We start from the raw sequence: 25,613 nt of genomic DNA on the forward strand, positions 1-25,613 counted from the left end.
TTCCACTACACACGTCTCAACAGAGAACATCGGATCAACCAACAACTTCATGCCATGCCGGCGTGTTAAGTTTTCAAAATTGCGCGGCATCAAGCTAGGCGGTGTTTGTCTCGGCGCGGCCATTGCGGCCACGCCGCAAATACAATACTGGAGTCAATAAGAAAAACAATATGTAGACAGCAAAATAACCCCCACACATTAGAGAAAAACAAAAAACAAAAAATATAAAGATTAGGAAAAAAGAAAAAGAAATACTCACGAGCCCACCCGGCACGCCACCACCTCCTCCTCCCGCCAGCAACCCACAGACACGCCCACGAAAGACCTACGCAATCAAACCACAGACCGACAGCGAAACAGCATAGAGAGATAGATAGATAGATAGATAGATAGATAGATAGATAGATAGATAGATAGATAGATAGATAGATAATAAGAAAGGCATTATACAATTAGATAGATAGATAGATAGATAGATAGATAGATAGATAGATAGATAGATAGATAGATAGATAGATAGATAGATAATAAGAAAGGCATTATATAATTAGATAGATAGATAGATAGATAGATAGATAGATAGATAGATAGATAGATAGATAGATAGATAGACAGATAAGAAAGGCATTATACAATTAGATAGATAGATAGATAGATAGATAGATAGATAGATAGATAGATAGATAGATAGATAGATAGATAGATAGATAGATAGACAAGCTTAGGGTTTGCCTTGTGGGTATGAGTTGCTTAAAAATTTGGGGAAGAGTTTGAATGTAACACCTGCTTTAACCCTATGATTTGGCCTAGAGTCGTGGCAGACTTATCTGAGAGACTCTGATGTCATTTGTACTCACTATCCCACTTCTTCTGCTTCTACCTCTTTAAAAACCACCTGACTTGTAAGGAAGACATCATTTTTGACCTGGCGTTCATGACAGACAGACGTCTACTATGAGCTGCCACATTTCATATCAACTCGGCTACCATTACAGTACTACTTTTTGCCAAAGCCTTTCTTTCTTTCTTTTTTGGACATTACACAGGGTCCATTTGATGCCCAAACTCCTTTCCCATGTTTCTGAGTACTGTTTATGACACAAACACAATGGTCTCAACACACACCAGAATGACAAAAAAGGAATACAATTAAAAAGAAGGAAAACTTCTCATTTGACAGTCCCAGTATAAAGGAAGCCCCAGTTGTGTTTCTTGACATACTTCTGCTGAGTAATTCAATGACTGAAAGTCCTCAGTGTTAGTGTGTGATGGAGAGTATGTGCAGCATTGTTGATAATGGCACTCAGTTTTGTTTTAATAGGAGAACACGCGTATTTGGATGAAATCTATTAAGTAAATCCGAAATTTCTTAAATTACTTAAATCAAGTTGATTGTTTAGTAAATTGGTGTAATATGAACCATCTTACTCTGAATATCAAAAAAAAAAAAACAAAGAAATGATATTTAACTTTAAGAAGCAGAAATCTGTATGTTCATGCATCACTGTTCTGTGGAGGAGATAGAAATACTGACTTAATCTAAACAATTAGGAACTACCCTTAATCATAATTTGAATATTAATACTAAAAGCATTCACCCTAAATGCAATCAGTGATATTGTCTCCTGCATAAACTCAGACTATTTAAAGTGGAAAAAGACCCCATATTGACATTTTATAGCCATGTGATCCAGTCTTTCATTGCTTTCATCTTCATTGCCTGGTTTAACGGACTGATAAACTAAAACTTAAAAAGCTCCAACAGATTAACAAACACACAGCTAAAGTTTTTAGGGCTGACGTAGATGAACTGGGAAGTGTGTGTCAGAGGGTAATGTTAAAAAAATTGGAAACCATCCCAACTGATGACAAACACCCTTTATATGCAGAACTTAACTTCAGTAAATCAGGAAGGAGAGTCGCTTTAAAAACCCACTCAAACTGCTCCAGAAATTCCTTTCTTCCCATTGCCAAATATCTTTTTAAGGAGGAATGTCAGAGGATGAGGAGGTTGGGAGCGTGCACTGACACGGTGCTTTGCTGAACCCACCACATGATCAACTACTTGGATTGGGACCTCAGTGCAGCCGTTTGGTTACAAAGTGCTGAGTTTTTCTTATGTAACCAGTTTTTGGTACATCTGCACTTTTCAAGCTGCTACAATTCAGTTAGCGAATAAACTGTGCTTCAAATGATGTCAATATTTTAGAATTTCTCAGCTCATTTTAACCTGTCTTGTCCCTATTTGTTTGTTTTATTTCTGCCTTTAACTGGATGCAACATACTGTATAAGACAAATTGTATGTTCTCTTATGTACACATGACTAAATAAAAACCTGAAACCTTGAACCTCAACCTTGAGATTCAAAATTGTCAAAATTAATCCGTTTTTGTACCTGTTTTTAAACCTTTGGGTGCCAGACAGCGAACGTTTATACACTGAGTGTCACACTTCAAATCAACCCAAGATGGAATGCCAGGCTATTTCAATTTTGACTCACAACTAAAGCTGTCCTGCTCATCTTTAAGATGAGGGAAGAAGCCGGTGTGCCCAGAAACACCCCACAAAGTCATGAAGAGAAAATACAAGTTCCGCGTAGACAGTGAGCAGACCCAAAACCAGACCCCTGGTGCTGATGGTATCAATGTTAACCAGGTGGATGCCAACTAGAAACACAAGCAATACAAATGAAAGAAAAATATAGATTCTGTCACTAACAGGCAACAAAACTATGTGTCGCTTACAAAGAGTAGAAGTTCAATTGGAAACACTGACCTCCATGGGTGCAGGCTCCTAGCAGATTCACAATGTTCTTATGGTGTCCCAAGTGACTCAAGATCTTCAGTTCTGACATCAGAGCCTCCTTCTCATCTGAATGTGCTGTCGCTGGAAAGAGTTGAAAAGTAAAGAAACAAACTTAATAATGTGTGTCGTATATTTCAAGAATGAGGGGTACCTTAAATGGAAAATGAAAATAAGCACACAGTGGACACTGAATGTGTGGAAAAGTATTGCATGGAACTGAACTCCTGTTACTGACACCCTCTCATATTTGTAATAGCATGTATAGACAATTTGTCTTATAAATATGAGGTCATATGGAGATGAGGCCTTTCCCAGCAGCAGTGGATACCGGGCCAGTTTAACTTGACAGTTAACCTAAAACACATGTCTTTGAGATATGGGAGGAAAATGGGCCAAGAATCCATCCATCAGTTTCACTGAACAATGAAAACTCTACTTCCTGAGCATTTTTACATATATCTTACAGATTTTGGCCAGCTGGTCACAAAAATTCACCTTTAAAGTTTCTTACCAAGGTAACATTTTACTGCAATCACTTGTTTTTGTAACTTTTGTCTCAAATTACACTGGAAAATCTGTGATGTACTAAAAGTAGTGGCACTGGAATGCAGTTTGGATGGACGAAGTGCTATGAACTGGACAGCCATACTAAAGAGGCTCATGACATTAAAGGAAATTGCCGCTCCGTAAGATCAGAACAGAGTTGCCCACAAACCATCTGCTGACTCAACAAAGATATTTTTGCCTCCTCTTCATATAAAACATGGTGTGGTGAAAGACTTTTGCACACCTGGATTTGGGAGGTTTATCCAATTCTTCCTGTCAGATCCCTTCAAGCTCCATTAGATTGAATGGGAAGTCTCTGTAAGCTACCATCTTCATGTCTCTTCACGGATGTTCTATGGGGTTTAAGTCTTTAAGCTTTGGTTGGGTCAAGGACAATCAGAGACTTGTTCTGAATCCATTCCAGCGTTTCCTCGGCTGTATGCTTTGGATAATTTCATGCTGAAAAGTGAATTGTCACCTTAGTCGCAAATCACGTGCACTTTGGAGCAGGTTGTTTTTTCAAGAACCTCTCTGTATTTGGCTTCTTTCATCCTTCCCTCCATTCTGATCAGTCTCCCTGTCCCTGCCTCTGAGAAGCACCCCACAGCATGATGGTGCCTCTGCCATGCTTCACCACAGGAATGTTATTAGGCATGTGATGAACAATGACAGGTTTCTTTGTGGCGGCCTGCGCCACCACCACCTACTCAAAGCATCATGATGCTCCAACATTCATGGACTGAAAGCTAGAAGTCTACGTGACCATCATCATCATCATCAAGTCCTTCCATGAAAACCCTAAATACAAAGAGGACTGTTTCATTTATGTTAGGTAGATTGCCCAGTGGGGACTGAGCGGTCTCTTGGTCTAGAATCCCTGCAGATTTTATTTTTTTTCTCCAGCCGTCTGGAGTTTATTTGTTTTTTCTGTCCACCCTGGCCATCGGACCTTACTTATTCTATGTTAATTAATGTTGACTTATTTTTATTTTTTATTGTGTCTTCTATTTTTCTATTCTTCATTTTGTAAAGCACTTTGAGCTACATTTTTTCTTGTATGAAAATGTGCTATATAAATAAATGTTGTTGTTGTTGTCTTGGATAAACATAGTCTTGGAGTTTAGCCCAAAGAATTAATCTAGAAGAATCTTTTTTCCTCCTGCTCTCAGAGTCCTTTAAATGTCATTTGGCAAATTCTAAGAGGGTTGTCATGCGCCTTATCCTCAAGAATGGTTTCTGTCTAACCACTCTACCATAAATGTCTAATTGATGGAGTCCTGCTGAGATTTGTGTCCTTCTGACAGATTCTCCCATTTCAGCAGAGGACTTCTGAAGCTGTGTGACCACTGGGTTCTTTGTCATTTCCTTGACCAAGACCCATCTTGACTGACTATTGGGTTCTTGGTCATTTCCTTGGCCAAGACCCTTCTTGACTGGTCTCTTAGTTTGGCTCAAATCTTTAAAAATGGTTTATTACCTTTGTCATGATCTGTGCCTCAAAACAATTTTATCACAGAGGTCTACAGAGAGTTCCTTGAAGTGTTTTTGTCCTGACTGTCATTTGCGAATCCTCATATACACAGGCACGTGCCTTTCTAAATAATGTCCAGTCAATCCATTTTGGATTGGATGGACTCCAGTCAAGTTCTAGACACATCTTAAGGAACAATACACAATGCACCACACCACAATTTGGAGTATACTGCAGAAAATACTTAGTAAATAAAGGAGAGTCTTGAGCCTTCATTACATACATGGATGCCCTTTATTTAAACCTAAAGGTAGACTCCCACATACTCTCTTTTAATGAAGCATGGCAGAATGAAGAAATGTAACAGAAATCTAACAGCTAGGTTCATTTACATATAATTACTACGAATCATTTTAAACACACCAATCAGCATACAGATAAATGGTATGGTCCGGAAACACACATCTGCTATTACGTATTATGTAAAGTTACCAAATAGCTAACCGTTAAGAGTCATGAATAATATCTGTTTAAAAAAATATTTTTTTTTTATATGTAAATTGTTATCAGAGAGCAAAATATAAAGTTAAATGTGATATATGATCTTATTTTCTAATTTAAACGTGGGGGTAAAAAATGTCATTATGACCTAGCTTAACAGGTGGCAATTTTAAGGATAATGTTCTCTTGCAGTGTGCCACAGCAAAGGGTCCCAATACTTGTATGAATAAATTTGCAAACCTTGCAGAAAGAAATGTTTTCACTTAGGTTATTAAGTTTAGTTTAATGGGCAAAAATGGCAAATTTGTTCACTTAACATTAAATCTACAACACAATAAAGAATGCAGAAGGTGAAGGGGTCTGAACACCGTCTGAGCCCACTGTATGTTTAAATGAATAGAATAGGATAGAGTACGTATTAAGAAACTGACGCTGACAGACCTGATCAGCAATCCTGAAATTCAAAAGTTTTTTAAGTCCTCTAAAAGCAGCAAGCTAGTCCACAATGACATTGTTATGTACTTTGAATAGATAACACTTGGCCTGCTTGGCAATCATGTGAAACATCGCCTGATTTGGTGCGTGCCAGCTAGCTAGCGCAAAACCCCTTGACTCTGTGAGAGACGAGCCCACTAGGGAAGTGACAACTCACTTGGCGTCTCTTTTATTGCACCACAGGCATTTCAAGGAGAGTTAATGGCAGAGCTGAGATTACAACAGCACAACTTGCATTGCATCAGAATTCAACATACCCTGGATTTGACTGCTACAGATAATTTTTAAATTCCTTTTGCAGTTTTGACCCGTTCTTATCACTGATGTAATACACCTAATGGATTACTTTATTTCTTTAAATGTATCTAATGAAATTTTAGTTACACTCTATGGCAGCTGCCAGCTCAAGTACCACTCTTAAGATGTGAAACCTGCAACCTTCAGGTTACAAAGACACAAAGAAACTCATCTGGGGAGCAATAGAAGCCACCAAGTGGATGGTTGCGGCTTCAGTGGACTTCCATTTGTGTAATGGCAGGCTGCACTCTTTCTCTGCCCCTATGAGGAGAAGGGTATCACTGCAGCCAGGAAACAAATGTTGAGTAGGAGGAGTAATATCGAGTGAGAGGAACTATAGTGTCGAGTAGGAGGGATTCATGGCCTGTTAACATCTGATTGGTCATGATGTGAAGTGAATAGGAAATCTCTTGTCATTCTGCAAGACCAAACTGCTGGCTTGAAATCCCAGCCCAGGATTCGTCTATGCAAAGAATATCCTAAATTAAATAAGCACATTTATCGTGGTTTTTTTTTTTTTGTGTTTATTTTTGTATGATCTATTGATTCAAGTGTAAAAGGTAGAATGACACACCAGATGTTTTTGTCACATGTTAGCTTTGGCTAACGGTGCAAATCATTGAAGTGTTTAAGTGCTGTTCCCCTTTAATGGAAAGGAAGGCCCATCGAATCTGAAGAACTGTCTGTGTATTGCATCTTTTAGCTGAAAGCCAGAGTAGTTTACTGGGACGTAGCTTACTCATACATATCAGGACTACTCGATATTCCAATAACATGACATAAACGTTTATGGAGACATAAACAATACTATTAATGGGTAGATGAAGCAAGCATTAAGAATAGCAAGGTGAATGTCACTGCATTCTCTTTAGGCGAGACCAGTGACGGCCTGAAATGAAGATTAAAAATTCAGAGAGTGAAACAAGGAATAGAAAGTGAGAAGATAAAATGAAGAGAAAGTGAAGGCATGAAATGAACACTAAATGTTGAGAGCGTGGAATGAGGAAAAATGTGACGGCCTGAAAGTGACATTAAAAATGCAGAATGTGAAATGAAAACTGAAAAGTGATGGACCGGGAAGAGAACCCCATACTCTTGAATGGCAGATGGCTGCTACTGCTGTGCACCAGGCAGCCGCTGTTGGGGCTTTCGATGGCATGAATTTAAGACTTGACACTAGAGCATGCACTTGAAATCGTCATTTAAAGTTGATGGCAGCATGTAACGGAAATTGAAAAAAACTCTCAGCATGAAATGAAGTTTAAAAAATGACAGCTTGAAATCAACATGCTGTTAGGCTGGCTGTTGTTGGTCTAGGTCTGTGTTTTGGAAATATGGCTTGACTGTTCTTGCAGTGTATCCTGTCTTATCTTTTTAAATTGCATATTTAAATAGTGGTTGGCACCCTGCCCAGGATTGGTTCCTGCCTTGTGCCCTGTGTTGGCTGGGATTGGCTCCAGCAGAACCCTGTGACCCTGTATTCGGATTCAGCGGGTTAGAAAATGGATGGATGGATGTTTAAATAGTATATTTTCCCTATTAAATGTAGCATAAGCTGTGAAAACTTCAGAGTATTCATGACAAACATTTGTTTTGAGACCTTCATGTGTGACAAACTTTTATTTTGAAAGCTTTTTCCTACCCTTCAAGTATGTCCCCTCCCACTCAACATTGCTCCTCCTACTTGACATTTGGTTCCTGTCTGCACAGACACAAGCTTGCCTGTGAGCACTGTTGGATGATGAAAGCATTAGAACAGGGGCTGTGATGAGAGAGTTTCATGGCACTGTGCATTTCAAATACTTGGAAACCGGGCATAGGTGCACAAGGGAATGTGCATGTGCCGCTCCAAGGTTATCAGGGTGCTTGGCTGATGGCACATTCACATGCAAATGTAAGAAGTTCAGGTCAAGTCCTTCATTCACACCTCGCAGCAGGTTATTGTAATGCCTACACACAAGTGGTGCTATAAAGGAAGTCTGCATGATGAAATTGGGTGGAGAAAATTAGAAGAAAAAGGAGAGATTAGTGGTTAATAACAAAACTAAAAGTAAGAAAGAGTAGGATTACGGAGCAGAACCAGCCCTGCTAAAATGAATAACAGTGATAAGAAGCTTTGAGGTCACACACAGGACAGCAGTATGGTGACTCCATGGTAGCGCTGTTGTCTCACAAGAGGGAGCTCATTATGTGGAGTTTGCATGTTTTCTCAAAGTCTGTATGGGGTTAATCTGGGGGCTCCGGTTTCCTCCCAAGCAGTCCAAAGACGTATAGGTTATGTGGACTGGTGATTTCAAATTGACCCCTGCTGTATTTATGTGTGTGTTCACCCTGCAATATGCTAGCGCCCCGTCAAAGTTTTGTTCCTGTCTTGTACCCAATGCTTTGCTGGTGTAGGCTTCAGTTTCTGCACAATTCTGCTTGGGGTATGCAGGTTTACAAATTGGACGGATCACGCAGAAAACGAAGAAAAAACAGAAGACATAAAAAGTCAAAGGACTCACGTTTAAGCATTTTAACAGCCACTTTTACAGATTCGTTTTGCCCCAGGCCAAAGGCTGTTGCTTCAACTACTTTTCCAAATGCACCCGCACCAAGAATTTTACCTGAAAGGAAGAAAAAAAAGTTTAAAATGATAAGAAATACCAGGACTTGACAATTAAATGAATGATATGAATATTCAATGCACTTTTTTGATTTTCTAATAGTGTTTGGTCATAAACTGCTTTTAAGAAAGGTGCTAAAATATGACATTTATAAGAACGAGAAGATTTGCTTGATTTATTTGATTTTTTCCTTGTAGCCCAGGCTATCTGTTGGTTTTGGAAGAAGGTTTGTGATAACGGTCACTGAGGACGGCTCTGTATGACAAAAGAAAGGAGTGTTTTATAACAGTTGTAAAATTTATTTTGCCACAGTGGAAGGCATTATATAATATATTAGTGATTCTGCCAGTGGACAAAGAAATAAGAGATGTCTTAAAAATGCCTGCTAGTGAATCACTGTGTGGTCAATTAACAGTGCAATCGACTGGCAGGGAGCCCAAGGTCCTCGTTTTGTGCCTGGTGTGTGCGTCCCATGAGATATCAAAATGGCACCCTACAGTGTCCATAGCGCGACGTTGGGGTGGAGGTTTGGGAGGATTCTGGAGTACACAATGCTTGAGTTTCATAAACAGCACCCTTTGGTGTGCAGAGTGTGCATCCCTTAACCTTCATAAAGGGCACCCCTCAGCCAATGACACCCTAACCAGCAAACCTACGTCGCCTAATGGATTGACTGGCATTGTAAATTGATGCTCATTATGGCAGAATAGGATATAACCCCTGAAAATCAGAACTGGAAATAGTGGACTTTAATAAAAAATATTAAAAGTGTCACTTTTCTCCACACCTTGTCCCTCCATCTTACCCAGAGCCAGAAGCTCCCTTGTCCTGTCTCTTCTAATAACTCCCTGATTGCCTTCCTTAACTTTAGTCCATTAACTCCCAGGAACTTCAGCAGACTCTGGGTGGAGATTCTGAGGAAGCCTCTGCAAGCCGACAGGATAGATGTTTGCCTTCCTCCTTGCTTCTCTGCATTTCACTATCAGCTTTTATATATTCATCTTTCCTTCCTTCAAGAGTCACTCCCATTTCTTCCTCCCATGGGACCATAAGCTCTGTCATTACCCACTGTCTTGAGAAAGCTGGACCACGGGATGATGTCTGGGTGTAATACCGTTATGGTGATCTCAGTTGAGAACTTCAACTGAAACTTAAGGCCTGCTTTCTTGATCCACTTGCCTCCAAGTACCAGGACTGACCTCTCCTTTCTGGAGGTATTCTGTGCCCTACTTCCATGTTCAGTAAAGTGGAACAGCTGATGAGATGGTGCAAAGCTATAGTGTAAAATGCTCTATATAAAATAAGAACCTTACTGTTAAAACCATTACGCAACAAAAGGTCTAATTTCTATAGTATGGAGGTTTGCTACAGTGCTCACCAAAAGAGCATTTTAAAAAAATAAAGTCTTCTTCATGAGCTCCAGCAAACTTTCAGCATGCAGTATAGAGCAAACCAGTATAAACCAGTAATGTTCATGGTTCTTCATCCCCGAGTGTATTCATTTTTACTTTGCCCTTACTATATATGCAGTCAAACCGCCGGATCCACAGATTTGGTTTCTGTGTTTTCAGTTATTAGTGGTTCATCATGGCCTTAAAATATGAAATGGAAAATTCCAGAAAAAATGAATTGATCAATTCTGTGTGCAGTGCCCAGTAAAACACTATGCACGCCATTGTGCCTATGTGTCTGACATCATTTTTACGGTTCTGACGCTTTAAGTACAAAATATCTGTATCGATGTGCGTGCTTCGATGTTTCATGAATGGTTCGATGTGGTGAAGCAAAATGCCATGTATTCATGGTGCTTTTATATTCCCCAACTTAATCACACGATACATTTTAAAAGCCTCACATACCATCTTCTGTGCCGTCTTTTTTTTTTTTTTTGCTTTTGCACCTTAACAACAGCATCAGAATGTACGGCAGCGTATTTGAGCCATAGAGAAAAAAATAAGGACACAGTGAAAAGGTCGATCTTGTGATTAAAGTGGAAATTTCGGCTTAAATTTCGAAATGTCCACTTTAACCTCGTAGTTTACTTTATCATTAAAGTAGACCATCATAAACGTCATCTTAAAACCGACCCTATTGTTAATCACTACGTGCTTCAGTAGCAGCAAGCAGCAATCGCCACACAGAACACATTACACTCTCTGCACATTTAGAATCCTTAGATTTATACTTGATATCACTTTCATGATGAAATGCATTGAAGTGTGTATGTTACATTTTACAGACAAATCGCTAACTTCATTTAAATAATGAATACTGATAATAATTACACATATGGGGCCGGCACGGTGGCAGAGTGGTAGCGCTGCCGCCTAGCAGGGAGTCACGTCACTGGTGTTTCCTGCCTGGAGTTTACATGTCAGTGTGCTCTGGTTTCCTTCCAAAGACATGCAGATTTGGGGATATGTTGAAGCTAAAATGACGCTAGTGTATGTGAGTGCTTGTGTTCACCCTTGCGATGAGCTGATGTTACGAAACCAGGGATAGTTTCTGCCTCGTGCCCAATGCCAGCTGGAATGGGCACATCCCTGGAGAGATGGATGTAATCATTAAACATCCTTTTCAGAGATAGTGCGGTAAGGTGTCATCAGAATTGAATGGGTGTTCCAGGCAATTCACAACACAGTGAAGCCAAACCTGTTCTCACCTTGATAATATCTCACACTGCCACCTGGTGGAATCTTCCAGATTTACATGAAGTATGCATGCAAGTATAAACAGTACAGCACTTGCGTAGCAGTAGCATCCGCTGGAGCATGAGTCGTGTCACGTGAAGTATAAACCTAAAGAGAAACTATGAAATGCTTCCCAGCAGTGAAATAACAAACAGTGGAGAAGCCAATGAGTACCCAAAATAGGCTAAGACACTTTTAAAGATACAAATGTGAAAATGTAATGTGAAAATGTGTATGAATTTCATTGATCTTTCATTGCTCCATCAACCTTTGAGCGTTAGGCTAAAATGTTAGAATCTTGTTCATTTGAGAGAGAGAGAGTGCAAGAATAATATTGTATTATTTAGTTTATTTAGACAATGCCTTATTGTGTGTAATCTGATCAATTAAACTTTATCATCTGCGGTGGGCTGGCGCCCTGCCTGGGGTTTGTTTCCTGCCTTGTGCCCTGTGTTGGTTGGGATTGGCTCCAGCAGACCCCCGTGACCCTGTAGTTAGGATATAGCGGTTTGGATAATGGATGGATGGATGGAACTTTATTGTTGACATGTATGTTGTCACACACGTGCGATAAGGGGACAACTTTAGGGCTTGGCTGACTGTAGTTACACTCAGAATCAGGGGCTGGCACTGTCACTTAGTACCTGTAATCTTCCTCCCTCTACTGAAAGGATGATTGACAAACCTTCACCAATGACGTCCTGTTCAGTTTCCCGGCCACCTAAACCCACTTTTCTCCTGCTTTCCAGCCCTTAAAACTGGTTCCTCCACCATCTTAAGTCAGTCCATTCTCAATTCGTGTCTGAAGAAGACTACTCACATTTATTTTCTGGTTTTCTTTCTGCTTTGAGAACTTGCAAGTATATGGGGATCACTTTGGTGTCCCAAGTCATCATCAGCTTTCTGGTTTTTGTTCTTACAGCATAAATAAAAAATGAGTTATACAGTATATGGGGCTTACTACTATTTCAGGCATCTGCAGTAGGTCTTGGAACACATCACCCATGAATAAGGGGTTCTTTTAAATATGTCAGATATCCTGCACTACTTTCTGAACAGATATTCAGTATACTCTTCATCATTCAATGCTCATGTTGTACTATTCTTGGAAAGAATTGACGGCCGTGTGGTTCACTATTCAGTACTGTAGCCACTAGGGAGATGCACTACCTTCTCAGAACCAGTGCTGCATCTCTGCGATTCACACTGTATGGCTAAAGTATCTTTACCATTACATAAGGTTTGTTAAATATTTATAAATTTTAACATTACAAAAATGAAGGGTATACTCATTTCTGATTGCCCTTAGGTAGATGGCAGAAGAGCATCATGGAGTTCACATTATGGGTCCTACCTAGGCGCAGTTTGTCACGAGGAAACTCCCATTTCTCACTGTATGGCAGTTGGCATGGATCAATAAAGGTGTAGTTATTCCCGTCAGTTGCTTCGATGATCTTCCAGCGAATTTCATACTTGGGCTTCTGTAAATCAAGGAAAAAGGTAAGCGGGAAAGCATAGTTCAGAAAGAATTTCAATGTGAAGATTGTATAAAGGAGGAAACATTTCGTAAAGTGGGCCTTGTTACGAATTAACTTGTTTCCCCTTAGTTCAAAACTCTGTAAATGGATTTTGCGATAGATTTCATAACTTGTGAACCCCAACACTGATACTCTATGCAGGTAGCCTACCAGGGTACTGTGGAGACCCCAATGCTCTTCTCATTGTACACCTGCTATGACTGTGTGGCCCACCATACCCTCAACTCTTTCAGTAAGTTTGTTGATGTTACCGCCATCATGTTCTCAATCACCAACAAAGATGAGACAGTTTATAAAGAAGAGGTTTGGCATGCCAGGACACCAGACATTTTCCTTCTGACACATTGGTGCCAGGATAACAATCACACCCTTAATGTCCACAGAACCATGGAGCTGGTCATAGACCTCTGGAAATAAGAGCCATACTTTTAAAGGTCATCAGCTTTAAATTTGTTAAATTTTGAGTCCCCATTACTGACATCCTGAAACGTATACGGCACACTCATAATCAAGAAGGCTCGCCATCTCCTTCACTTCCCCAGAATCCTGTAGAAAGTCCAGAGATCTCCATCTGTGCTAACCACCCTCTACAGGTATATGATAGAATCCATCCTCACTTGGCTGCACCCACTCACCTCAGAAGCACAAAGGGTGGTAAAGTTGATTCAGAATGTAATTGACACACACTGACATGGGAAAGACTGACAGTATCAACGAAGACCTCAGACATCCCACATTTCTCTCTCCTCCATTCAGGACTACTTGCATCAGGGTCAGTTTTTATTTTAAGGTTATAAGGTGTAAAGGAGGTTGCAGAGAGATGGACATCTATACTGGGTTGGTTAGTGGTACCTTTCCCAGCCAGGTAGACTGTTGTAGTGGAAGTACAGAAGGAGACTACCTGTTATAGCCATGTGTTCCACCAATACACTAGGTAGCGGCATCCCTTTGGTATAGTTCCTATTTGGAAGCCCACGGGATTGCATGGGAGTTGTAGTTCTAGCGGGCAGCCCTGATGGGGTCCTCTGGTGCCACTAGAGGGAGCTACTGGGGGTAGACTCCCATATCAGGGGAAGCGCTTTCTGGTAACAGTGCTGACGTGTCAGAAGCAATCTGGGAGAAAAAGGTGAGTCAGTGTCAGCAGTGGAGTTGGATAAGATTCACCTGGGAATGATGGAGGAGAAACGAGAAAGGGCAGGAGTTGTATTGTGTTCTTGTGAAAATGTGCTTTTGTTAAATAAATACACTTTTTTGAAACTCAGAACTGTCTTTGGAATAATTGTGTCTGGGAGTATAGGGCTTAGTGACACCCCGGAGTGGCCACAACTTCTACCCAATCAGCGTTCATTCTGACAAGTAAACAGATGGACCTGATGGATGTTGCTTCTTTCTGATGTCTGATGCTGTTTTTGATTCATCGTTGATTGTTGGCATTCTACTGCTGCCACTAGCCTGTGAGAGACATTTAAGTATGAATGACACCAAGGTGTCAGCCACAGGCTTTTTGTCTATTAGTTTTGGAAAAAAAAGGATGCCAGATGCTACAATTTCCCATGGAAGAAATTAAAACAAATTATCTTCATAAAAAAAATGGTAGGAGAAGTTTCAGTGCTGCAGAACATGTAACTGATGGTGACCAAAATGGCTACAAACATCAGATTTCTGTTGGCAGCTTTGTAGTTGAGTATTGTGAGGATGATGGAAAATCAACAACTGCCACCCAGCTATTTTCTAGCGGCCCAGTCCTGCTCAGAAATGTTACCAGCCCAGATACTGTATTGTCTTTTTTGGGTAGATGGGGGGTGGGGTAGGCACAATGCAGTAGAATGCAGTTCACACTTATTTTGGGGTATACTGATGAGCTGTTTTGGGGGTGGGGCCATGAAATCAAATATATCAAGTCCTACCTTTTTGTACTTGTACAGAAGGAAGAGCAGCAGGATGAAAAACACAGCCGCCACGGACACTGAAGCCGAGATGCTTGGCGTAAAGAGTTCATTCACGATGCTGACCGTACTCACTGTAACATATCAAAGGCAGTGTTTTAATAATGAAATCATCTCAATGAAAAGCCAAATAATTTGCTTAAATTCAAGAATAGGACATTATTTCTCACAGCTCGATGTACCAGGCTTTGACTCTTTGTTTGTGGGGAGTTTACATAATAATTTGTGAGGTGAAAGAGCTAAAACAACAGGTAGAAGTGAAAACGGGGAAACAACACCCTTTGAAATCTGGGATGGTGTACATTAGGGGTCTGGTCTCAGTCATCATTGCCATGTATGCTGTCAGGGAATTTGTCTGAAGAGAGGTTCCATGGGACATGCTATATGCTAATGATCTGATCGTAGCAGAAGCCACTAAACCAGTGGTTCTCAAACTGTGGGGCGGGCCCCCCTAGGCGGGCACGAAGTAACAAAAAGGGGGGCACAAAGATGTAAAAAAAAAGAAAACAAGAATCGAAAATATGAAAAATACACCTATTGAAACGAAAACAAATTAACTTAAACTACATTTGGATAATAGAAAAATAAATATAGAGTTAGATAAATGTCGATAAAAGTTAAGTAGATATAATAAAATATGCATCTATGATATATCATTAATTAAAAAAGAACAAATTGGTATTAGTGGGCTCCTTTCAAAAAAACGTTAGGGGGGACGCGATTAAAACTGTTATGAAAACTTGGGTTGCAAATACTTAAAGGTTGAGAAAGCTGCACTAAACTATGAGAAACCAATGGCAAAAGGCATTAGAAAGTAAAGGACTTAAGAAAAAATGTCAGAATGTCTGATGTAATGGTATGTTCAAAAATAGAGGAGCCCCTAACCATCACCGACTGCAGAGGAAATACGCAGGAAACAACAGTTAAATATCAAGGATCAGTGATTAGTGCAAAAGGAGAATATGAGGTGGATGTAAGACACGGGTTTAATGCTGCTTGGCAAAAGTGAAAAGATCTGAATGGAGTTCTGTGTGAAAAGAAAATGCCAGTTAGAGTTAAACGGCAGATTTACAAAACAATGACTAGACATGTGTTCCATTATGGTGCAGAAACATGGACACTGAGAAGAAAAGTGGGGCCAGTCCTGGTAAGAACTCAAATGAGGATGCTGAGATCAATTCTAGGAGTCTCACTGGTGAAGAGTTAAAGGAATGAGGAGGTTCGCAACATGATTAGTATTAACGAGCTGCGTGAACCACATATGAGGTGGTTTGGTCATTTGCAGAAATGAAAGAGGAAAGAGGGGGATGACTTTGTCAAAAGGACTATGAAGGCTGAAGTATCTGGACACTGAAGATGTGGCTGGCAGAAGAAAAGATGGATGGATACAGTAAACCAAAATCGGAAGGCACTCCATCTCACAGCAGAAGTTTCAGCAGACAGAATAAATGGGGAAGGAGACCTCATGTGGCAGATTCCTCCTCAGTGAGCCTTGAACAGAGGAGGCTGTGTGAGGACCTAATTAGATCTTCAGAATTCAGCTCTTTCTTTCTCACTGTTCCATAACAATAATAAAAACTAAAATAACCATAATATTAAATAGGATTAAGCAGCCAATTTACATGTTAAAGGTGTCAGGTGGGTGGCATAACCTTCTCCGGCGAGATTTGATGCAAAACATTCCATGGTTTTCCTTTTATCGAATTCTGGCATTATCACTGTGCTCTCTACATCGACGTTTTCATACTGGAGTTTTTCAGAAACATGCACAACTGCTGAAAGTTGTTCAGAGATATCAGTGGCATTCTGCGTGCATCTGTGAAAACAAAAGACAACAATTTTACATTTTTTTAAATAGGAAGAAAAAAGTATTATGTAACACAACATTCTCAGACCTAAAAAATCCCATTTAGGTTTTTATGTGGGCTTAATCCTATTCTACGAATACCGGGGGCAAGGTAGGAAAGAGCCTTGATAAAAAGTCAGTCCACCTACAGAAATTTATTGTAACGACAAAGTAGGTATCTGAAGTTTGTATGTTCTCTCTGTTAAAAAGACTTCAAACCAAAACATTTTGTCTCTGTAGTGATCTGCAGGCTGCAGATATTTCCAGACTACTCATAAAGACCTCAGTCTAAATAACTGACAAGTTTGGCCATAACTAAGTGCGTATGTGTTATACCGTATTTACGCATGTACCACGCGCACATTTTTTCCCAAAAATTAGCATTAGAAAATCAGGTGCGCTTCATACACGAGGAAATGTAACTCTGTAATGTTTACTTCTTCTGCTTGGGCTCGCTCGCTCGCTCTCTCTCTCTCGCTCACTCTCACTCATGCTCTCACTCGACAGTGCTCTCTTTCTCTCTATAAACGCTTCCTATACAATCACAACGCGTGTCGTACACGGGGCAAAACTTTTTTCGCGATTTTCTTTGTAAAAATTAGGGTGTGCGTCTTACACGAGGGCGCGTGGTACACGAGTAAATATGGTATTTAAGTCTGAGTTCCTCCACTGGCTGAGTTTCATATTTCCTTTTCATGTCTTTTTGTCCATTTTTGATTGTTTTGTGTACGGTAATAGTGTTACTGTGGTTAATTATTTGTATTATTCTGTGTTTCTTATTACATCACCATGTTATTTTGTTATTTATAAAGTGTTTTGTAGGTGGTCCCCAAAAGATGGGACCACCTGAACATCACCATCAAGGAGCTGCCCTCATCGCTTTAAGTGCTGGAGAAAACCTGTTCATTGAATGTGCTTGTGGTATTGGTGAGTTCAAGTGCCTTTTGCTTTGCTTTGATTTATTGTACTAAGATTTTGAACCCTTGCTCTGTTTTTGGACCCCACCAAATGGATCGCGTATTGAGACTTGTTTATTTTGAATTTCTTTTGTTTTGGGCATTCCTTTTGCCTCTTGTGTTCCTTGGAGCTTATTTTTCATTAAAATAGCTTTTTTGAAAAATAAATATTTTTAAAGGTTGTACATTGCCCTTTATGAGACTCGCTGGGTTTTAACATATTTAAAATAGCCTTTTGGAGTCTTTTTTGGGACTAATTGAACTTAGGAACTCTCACTTACCTCTGTCTCCCAAGTCAGTGGTGCTCAAGTTTAGTGCTGGTGGGCTACATCATCTGCAGCTATTCATTCCAACCATTTTTTTGCAATTAGAAGCCAATTATTGCTGCTGAAGTAATTGTTACTCAAGCAACATTTTGTGGTTAATGGTCACATAAATGCCATTTTAAGAAGAGAAAAAGTATTTTTTGAAATTTACAATAAAAGTTTAATTTAAAAATAGAACATCTCATGGTATTATTGTGAAAACCTTGACTTAAAATGTCCCTTAAGCAGGCCAACAATTGAAAATGGGATTCAAATGCAAAATAACCATCTAACATGGTCTGATTTACAACTGTGTTAGTTCATAATGAAATATCATTATTGATAAAATATTTAGAAGAAAATACAAGAGAAATAAAATGACTGGGAATGAAAATTTTCTTCCGGTCATGAATTTTTTTGATGATATCCTTGGTATGGAAAATCTACAATATAAAAATTACTTAAGCATATCAGAGAAAATCACTAACAAGCCAAAAGATTAAGTTCTGTGATGTACAAGGATTGGTTTATAAATAGAATAATTGGGTTGGAACAAGGTTACCGGACCCTCAAAAACTTCATTTGAGCACCTTTGATCATGGCCAGACATTTCAAGAGGTTGAGATTCCCATGAACTTTCATTGGCCATTGACTGATGTCATTTAGAGTCAGTTCTGTTGACAGAAATCAGTATAATGGATGACTGATTGTATGCTTCTTCCCATGACACTTATGTTACGATTTATTTGGTATTAAATGTGGTTTCTGTGTGCAGCTAAATAACAAAAATACAGTGGATTCTGAATGTACCAATTAACTTCTGCACACTTTATTCTCTTGTACATTTAATTCTAAATGAATAAATATTGTTAGTTTTTCCCATCAACCTACACTCAATATCCCATGATGACAAAGTCAGTCATTTTCCAACCCACATGGTTTGCTGGAGCCAATCCCAGCCAACACAGGGCACAAGGCAGGAACAAACCCTGGGCAGGGCACCAGCCCACCGCAGGGCACACACACACGCCCACAATTTAGAATCGCCAATGCACCTAACCTGCATGTCTTGGAGAAAACTTTAGGAAACCAGAGCACCTGGAGGAAACCCACACAGATAGGGGAGAACATGCAAACTCCACACAGGGAGGACCTAGGAAGTAAACCCAGGTCTCTTTACTGTGAGGTAGCAGCGCTACCACTGCGCCACCGTGCTGCCCTGATGACAAAGTGAAAACATGTTTTCAGAAAGGTTTGCAAATTTACTAAAAATAAAAACTGAAATCTCTCATTCATAGAAGTATACTGACCCTTAATTCAGGACTTTGTGAAAGACCCTTTGGTAGAAATTACAGCCTAAGTAAGTCTCCACAAGGTTTGCACTCCTGGATTTGGGCAGTGTATTCCACTCTTCCATGCAGATCCTCTCAAGCTTCATTAGATTAATCATGAAGTGTGTGTAAACTGACATCTTAAGATCTCATCATAGATGTTTTATGGGGTTTAACTCTGGGCTTTGGTTGGGTTACTCAAGGACAGTCATCCTGAGGCCACTTCAGCATTGTCTTAGCTGTACGCTTTAGGTCATTGTTGTGCTGAAAGTTGAATCAGTCTGAGGTGGCATTCATTTTAGAGAAGGTTTTGTTTAAGGTCCTCTCTGTATTTGGCTGCATCTGTCCTTCCATCAATTTTGAATAGACTGAATGTCCCTATAGTTGAGGAGTGCCCCCATAGCATGATGCTGCCACCACCATGCTTCACAATAGGAATGGTATTAGGCAAGTGTTGAGCAATGTCTTGTGTTTGCGAGACAATATACTTGGAGTTCTGCCTAATTTATTTTCATTAGACTAGAGAATCTTTTTCTTCATCCTCTCAGAGTACAAACAGGCTGCCATATTCCTTTTAATCAAGAATGTCTTCCATCTAGTCACTCAACTATAAATGCTTGATTGATGGAGTGCTGATGAGATGGTTTTAGATCTTAGCAGAGAACTTCTGATGCCCTCTTAAATGGATCATTAGTTTCTTGGCTACCTCCATGGACTTTCTTGTCCGATTACTCTGTTTGGCCAGACAGCCAATTCCAGGAAAAGTCCTGATGGTTCCAGACCTCTTCTATTTCACAATTACTGAGGGCACTGTGTTTATGGGGACTATAGAAACTGTCTTATCCTCTTGCCTGATCTATTCCTCACCACAATTTTATTGTAGAGGTCAACAGAGAGTTCCTTGGGCTTTATGGCTTGGTTTCTGTCCTGACAGTGTGAATTGCGGGATGTTATATACACAGATATTTTCTAACTGATGTTCAATCAATTCATTCGCCTCAGGGGGATTCCAACCAAGTTCTCGACACATCTTGAGGAGAGTTAAAACAGGATGTACCTGACCACAATATGGAGTGCAAGAGCAGAGGTCCTGATTGATTATATGAAGGAGGGATTTCAATTTATGGTTTTTAATAAATCTGCATACCATTCTGCAAATATGTTTTCATCTGGTTATTATGGGTTACCGAGTGTAAATTAGTGGTCGAAAATGGCAAACTATCAATTAACAATTACATATACATACAATAAAGTGTGTGGAAAAGTGAAGAATTCAGAATACATTCTGAATCCACTGCAGTTCTGGGGTGACCTATGCAGCCAATAGCTTGACTAGCAGATATCCTTGTAGATGTGTATGAAGACTTTTACCTTTCCTCCTCACTGGAGCATATGAACCACTTAATGTTGGGAGCTGGATAGCCAGATGCTTTGCAGACAAGGATGCTACTGAAGTTGACGGTGGTCAGGGACACAGTTGGTTTTTCTAGCAAAAAGCAGACAAACAAAAAAGTCACATTTTGGAAAAAGGTTAAGTCTAAAGGCTACAATGAAAGAGCACTGAAGTCAAATAAGGAAGAACTTGATATGACTTTCATGACATTTTGCATTGTTCTTTTCACAAATGTTGCTGTTTAATACAGCTGGCTTATATTTGGGCTTTTAAACCCCTGTCATTCATTCTTGTGGGTGGTCACTCACTATTATATACTAAACATTTTTAATTATTCGTTTATCCTACTTTACTGGACACTATGTCTGCATTCAGGTAAGTGACCTCTCCTTGCCATGAACCACAGCAGAAATCAGTACCGACAAGACATTAAAGTGATTTAAGCATCGGCACAATTCCCTTACATCAATCCTTTGCATGACAACCACCCAATCTGCTCTAATTTGGTGTTAGAACATGGCAGATTACATGTTTTCCCAAATATAGCTTTGAGCTTTTAAACATAACCATGCATCTTCACTCAGATGTGCATTTCATTTAAATTTCACTATTAATTGGAGTTTGTGTTGCTTACTCCTCTCCATTGGACTCTCACATGCTGTACAGATGATGTCTGTCAAAGTATGGACTTGGAGCAACATTCTTCTGTGAGAAAGTCAACCGGCAAGATCAAGGGTGTCATTCTCATAGGCTGGATCTGGACCTTGAACCATTTTAAAACATCTCACTTCATTTATTTTCAAAAAAGTATTACATACAGCCTGATATTAGTTTCCTCAAAGATCCCCTTCAAAGTGTGTTTTTTTAGAAAAATGTAGACGAGAACAGGTCATTCAGCTCAACAAAGCTCGGCAGTCTTATCCACTTTCTTCCAAAATAACATCAAATCTATTAAAGTAATTAAACATGAGGAAAATGAGTGAATGTGACCAAGCATTTACTAAATGTAACTTAATGCTGGAAGTGTATCATCTGCCTCGCCTTAGAGAACCTACTAATGTAATTTTCCAAGGTTAGAACGAGGTAAACGAGTAACAAACAACCCTCCAGAAAGCGGGGATACACTGATGAGAAAGTCCATATACCACTACTATGAACTGATGCAGTAGGACAATCTGCTAAACACCCATCTTAACAAAGTGGTGTTCAGAATAATGGAAAATTGGACATGTGTCAGAAATTACTGGTGGCTTTAGATGATTGGAGGAGGTTGTTATGCGTATGTATTATACGAGGTAATGGTAATTTGGAAAAGTATATAAGCAGATGAATTGTTCAGTTGATTGCTCACTCTGTGGACTGAGACATTTGTGCATAGCTGTGCAAATAAAGAAATGTTTTGCATTCCCATCTGAGTTCCGTGACTGCCTTTTTTGAAGATGGAGGAAAGTTTTATCCGTGACACTACCATACTACTTGATAACTTATACCAATTGTCTGTAGTTCACTGTGTGAAGACAATCTTCCTAAAGTTTATGTGAAATTTACCTTTAACAAGTTTCCATCTATGTCCCCATGTTCTTGATTTTAAAGTGAAAGTCTCAATCCACTGTATTAATACCCTTCATAATTTTAAACTCTTAATCTTCTTTTACTTAAACTGCTGATACAGATTGTATAGATTGTATCCATATATAATTTGGCTGAATTGCATTTACTCCTACCATTAAAAAGTGTCCATATTATCAGCACAACACAGTGCACAACTGCTGCTAAAATTGTAGTTAGAAAGGAAACTGATTGCTCATAATCACCCAATAAGAAAAGTGAGATGAGGGAGATATGCCACACTACCCTAAAGAACTTTAGTATTTGTGATGGCAAATATTTAACAGTTAAGGTTAGTGTTGTGTTTAGGGAGCAATCTCATGGCACTCTCATCACTTTTATAAAGCTGCACAGTTGTCAGAGTTGGCCACCCATCCAAAGCTTAAAGGCAGTGTCACGTTAGACACATTTTTAATTTCTATAATCCTAGAGAGTCACATTTGAGCTCCTGTGATCAATAGCCGTAGAGAATAACGTACTGTCACGCATGTGCGAGTAGGAGGCCGTGGACGGATCTTAAACTGCTTCGAAAGACGTTCGCCGGCAGGGAGTGGCGGGGTACTAACCTTTCTCCTTTGTCTTCCAGAAAAAGAGACGCTCCGCCATCATAGCCTGCCCGCAGTACGTCCACTTCTGCCCTTCCTCCACCATCTTTCCTGACGTCAGAAGTCCCATCCTCCCTCACGGTTCCTTCTCAGCACTCTATAAAATGGCCGCCGACGCCTCTGAAGGGCGTCGCGCATATGAACTGTTTTGTTTATATTTTGACCGGTTTTCTTTTTGAAATATTCTGGATTGTCTGCAATATACGGGGCCGGAAAACCCCAAACCTTTATGTTGTCTATTGCTTCATCTTTTACAGTACCTAGTGACTCACTCAAACTAGGCTATGATTTGCCCCCCAAAAAATCAAGCAGACTTCAGTTTGTCATTAGTCCTAGGGGCAGGATCTATGTGTGTGAGAGCTGACAAGCACAAAGCCAGTCCAGGGTGGAAAGGATACCTTTACTGAAACGTATGTGGAGTCACTCAATACAAGGAAAGAGATGACTGACTTAGAGATGGCTGTAGCACTTCTTAAATACACTTGTCAATTACAGAAGTACGTGATTAGCTTAATTTCTCTTGTCTTTGCTAGTTACTGATAAACAAGACCCTTGGAGTCAGGATTCTGCAACACTAGATTGTACTGGTCCACTTTATCAATGCTTAACCTTGTGCTAAGGTAGCAGCAGGACTGGGTTACAGAGCAGATGGCTTTAATTGAAATGCTTTCTTAGAGTGCTAAAGGCAAAAACTAACAGTTAACAAGGACAGAAGTCATTCAATATAATCGATTTGTGAAAATCATATTCATTAGTAATAATCAACCATCATAGTGCTTATCTGGAAGTACAATACATATAATGCAGTTATGAGGAATAAAGAACAAGAGTGCTTTAGATCTTACGAAGAGGAGAGAGGCTTATCTGACTGATGTGTCATGTTTAATGTACCGTAACAGAATAGGATAAAAAGGGCAGACATTACGGCTAAACTTCCCATATCAGTTAGCCCTTCGAACAAACAACAGCTCCATCAGGAAGCATGCTATTGGCTGTTAGAAAAAAGGGGCAAACATGACTAAGTCATCATGCAGTCAATATATTTGACCTGCCCAGCAATTTTTAGTCATGTAAATAGACATGGTCTTGCAGTAAGGTGAGAAACTTCAGTTGGCAAGTCTGAGATACCTTATGACTAGAAGTCACGCAATGTGGCCAATGAGGTTCTTTAGTGTTCTCCACTCTCCTGATTATTGTATGCAGATAGGAAATGCATTTCCATTTCCAATTGTGTTAAATGTGATTACTGTCTGTTTCTGACCAAAGTGATCTGCGTGTTCCATCACCAGCTCATTCTCCCTTGTTTTTTAAATGTGGTCAAAGTGACATCCAATTTTGATGCATGTTAATGCAGTTGTAAACAGACATACTTCACTTTAGCTACAAATTCTTGCATGTGTCTGGGGTGCCACTCTCACTTGACTTTATGCCAGTAACTTTTGTAACTGCAATGTCCAAACAACCAAAAAGCAGATAAAAAAGGCAAGACACACAAGGTAGAATATACAATCGTGATAGAGTCTTATTTGTAAGGAAAATGTGGCGATAGTTGTTGACCTGTTCCAGCCTATAATGGGTTATATAAGTGTTATTTTTCATCCTCGATAAAATCTCCAAAAATTCTTTCTAGTGAGCTTCGCTTTTCGTGATTGTGAAATTACTGACAAAACTGTATGTGGAATGATTAGTGGCTGCTTCTCTTATCATTACCAAGAAATCAAATAATAATCAAAAGACAACATCATATGCTGTCATGAAGACAACTAGCTGGATGAAAAAATTAGTTCAAATGAAAGAGATGTTCAGAAGCTTGGCTGATAGCTACACCAGCAGCTACTGTGACTCTCTAAACAGCCACATGAAAGAGCCTAATTGCTTGAATGTCCTTATAACAATTCATCTGACATTTTCAGGCACTCTCGACCCACAATTCAACGTCAATTTTAACTCTATCTGGGCTGATGTCAACTTTTGTCAAAAGGAGGAATTGATGATGGTAATCAAATGTAAACTGTGATAAAACCAACCGTTATGTTTTAGTTGGACTCTCGATGCTACAAGAAAAGATATGCATCATTGGTTTGGCCGAGATTTCCTGCACTCAAATGAGTAGTAAAGCGGAAAGGAGTAAAAATGGCACTGACATGATGGCGAGAGATCATAGTGAATGGGTAAAGCAATATACTTCATGGACGAAGTTTTACCTATTATCTCTGAACTGGACTATGACTTGTTGGACTACGATTTTGATACAAGTGATCAAAAATGAATGAATGTAAGGTTCCAGTTCTAGCTGACTGGTCCCCAGCTAATAGTGATGCTGAACAGGTTCATGTAGGGTTAGGGTTAGGGTTAGGGCCTACAGCAATGTTCGCTGCCACTTAACAATGATAAGAGGTAGAAACCGGATTGCAATGCACTGCGACCGTGACCGCTACTGCTGCTGCCTCCAGCCGCAAGATGACAGCCTGGCAGCAAGCCTGCCGCACATTCTTGCCAAACTGGTAGCCACAGCATGCAGCAACAGATGTTTTATGTTGATTTCTGTGTTTTTTGGAAAAAAATATTCAGCCCTCAAAGAGTTAATTCAATTACACTTCATTTTCCATTATACTCTTCGCTGACTACTTATAAGTACCATTATTTACAACTGTGTAACATTAACAACAAATT

At 39.7% G+C, this 25,613-nt stretch overlaps 1 protein-coding gene across 1 annotated transcript in view; it reads right to left on the reverse strand.

The window, feature by feature from the left end:
* csf1ra (colony stimulating factor 1 receptor, a) overlaps positions 1–25,613 on the reverse strand; it is a 161,230-nt gene that overhangs the window by 33,248 nt on the left and 102,369 nt on the right. Inside the window, exons 9-14 of the mRNA XM_039773966.1 lie at positions 20,706–20,820; positions 16,519–16,712; positions 14,858–14,970; positions 12,767–12,893; positions 8,621–8,722; positions 2,777–2,887 (exon numbers count right to left, since the gene is read on the reverse strand). Of these exons, the coding sequence (XP_039629900.1) occupies positions 2,777–2,887; positions 8,621–8,722; positions 12,767–12,893; positions 14,858–14,970; positions 16,519–16,712; positions 20,706–20,820 (762 nt within the window). The remainder of the gene's footprint in view (positions 1–2,776; positions 2,888–8,620; positions 8,723–12,766; positions 12,894–14,857; positions 14,971–16,518; positions 16,713–20,705; positions 20,821–25,613) is intronic.

Source organism: Polypterus senegalus, chromosome 13 (assembly GCF_016835505.1).
Source record: "Polypterus senegalus isolate Bchr_013 chromosome 13, ASM1683550v1, whole genome shotgun sequence".
Classification (NCBI taxonomy): Eukaryota; Metazoa; Chordata; class Cladistia; order Polypteriformes; family Polypteridae; genus Polypterus; species Polypterus senegalus.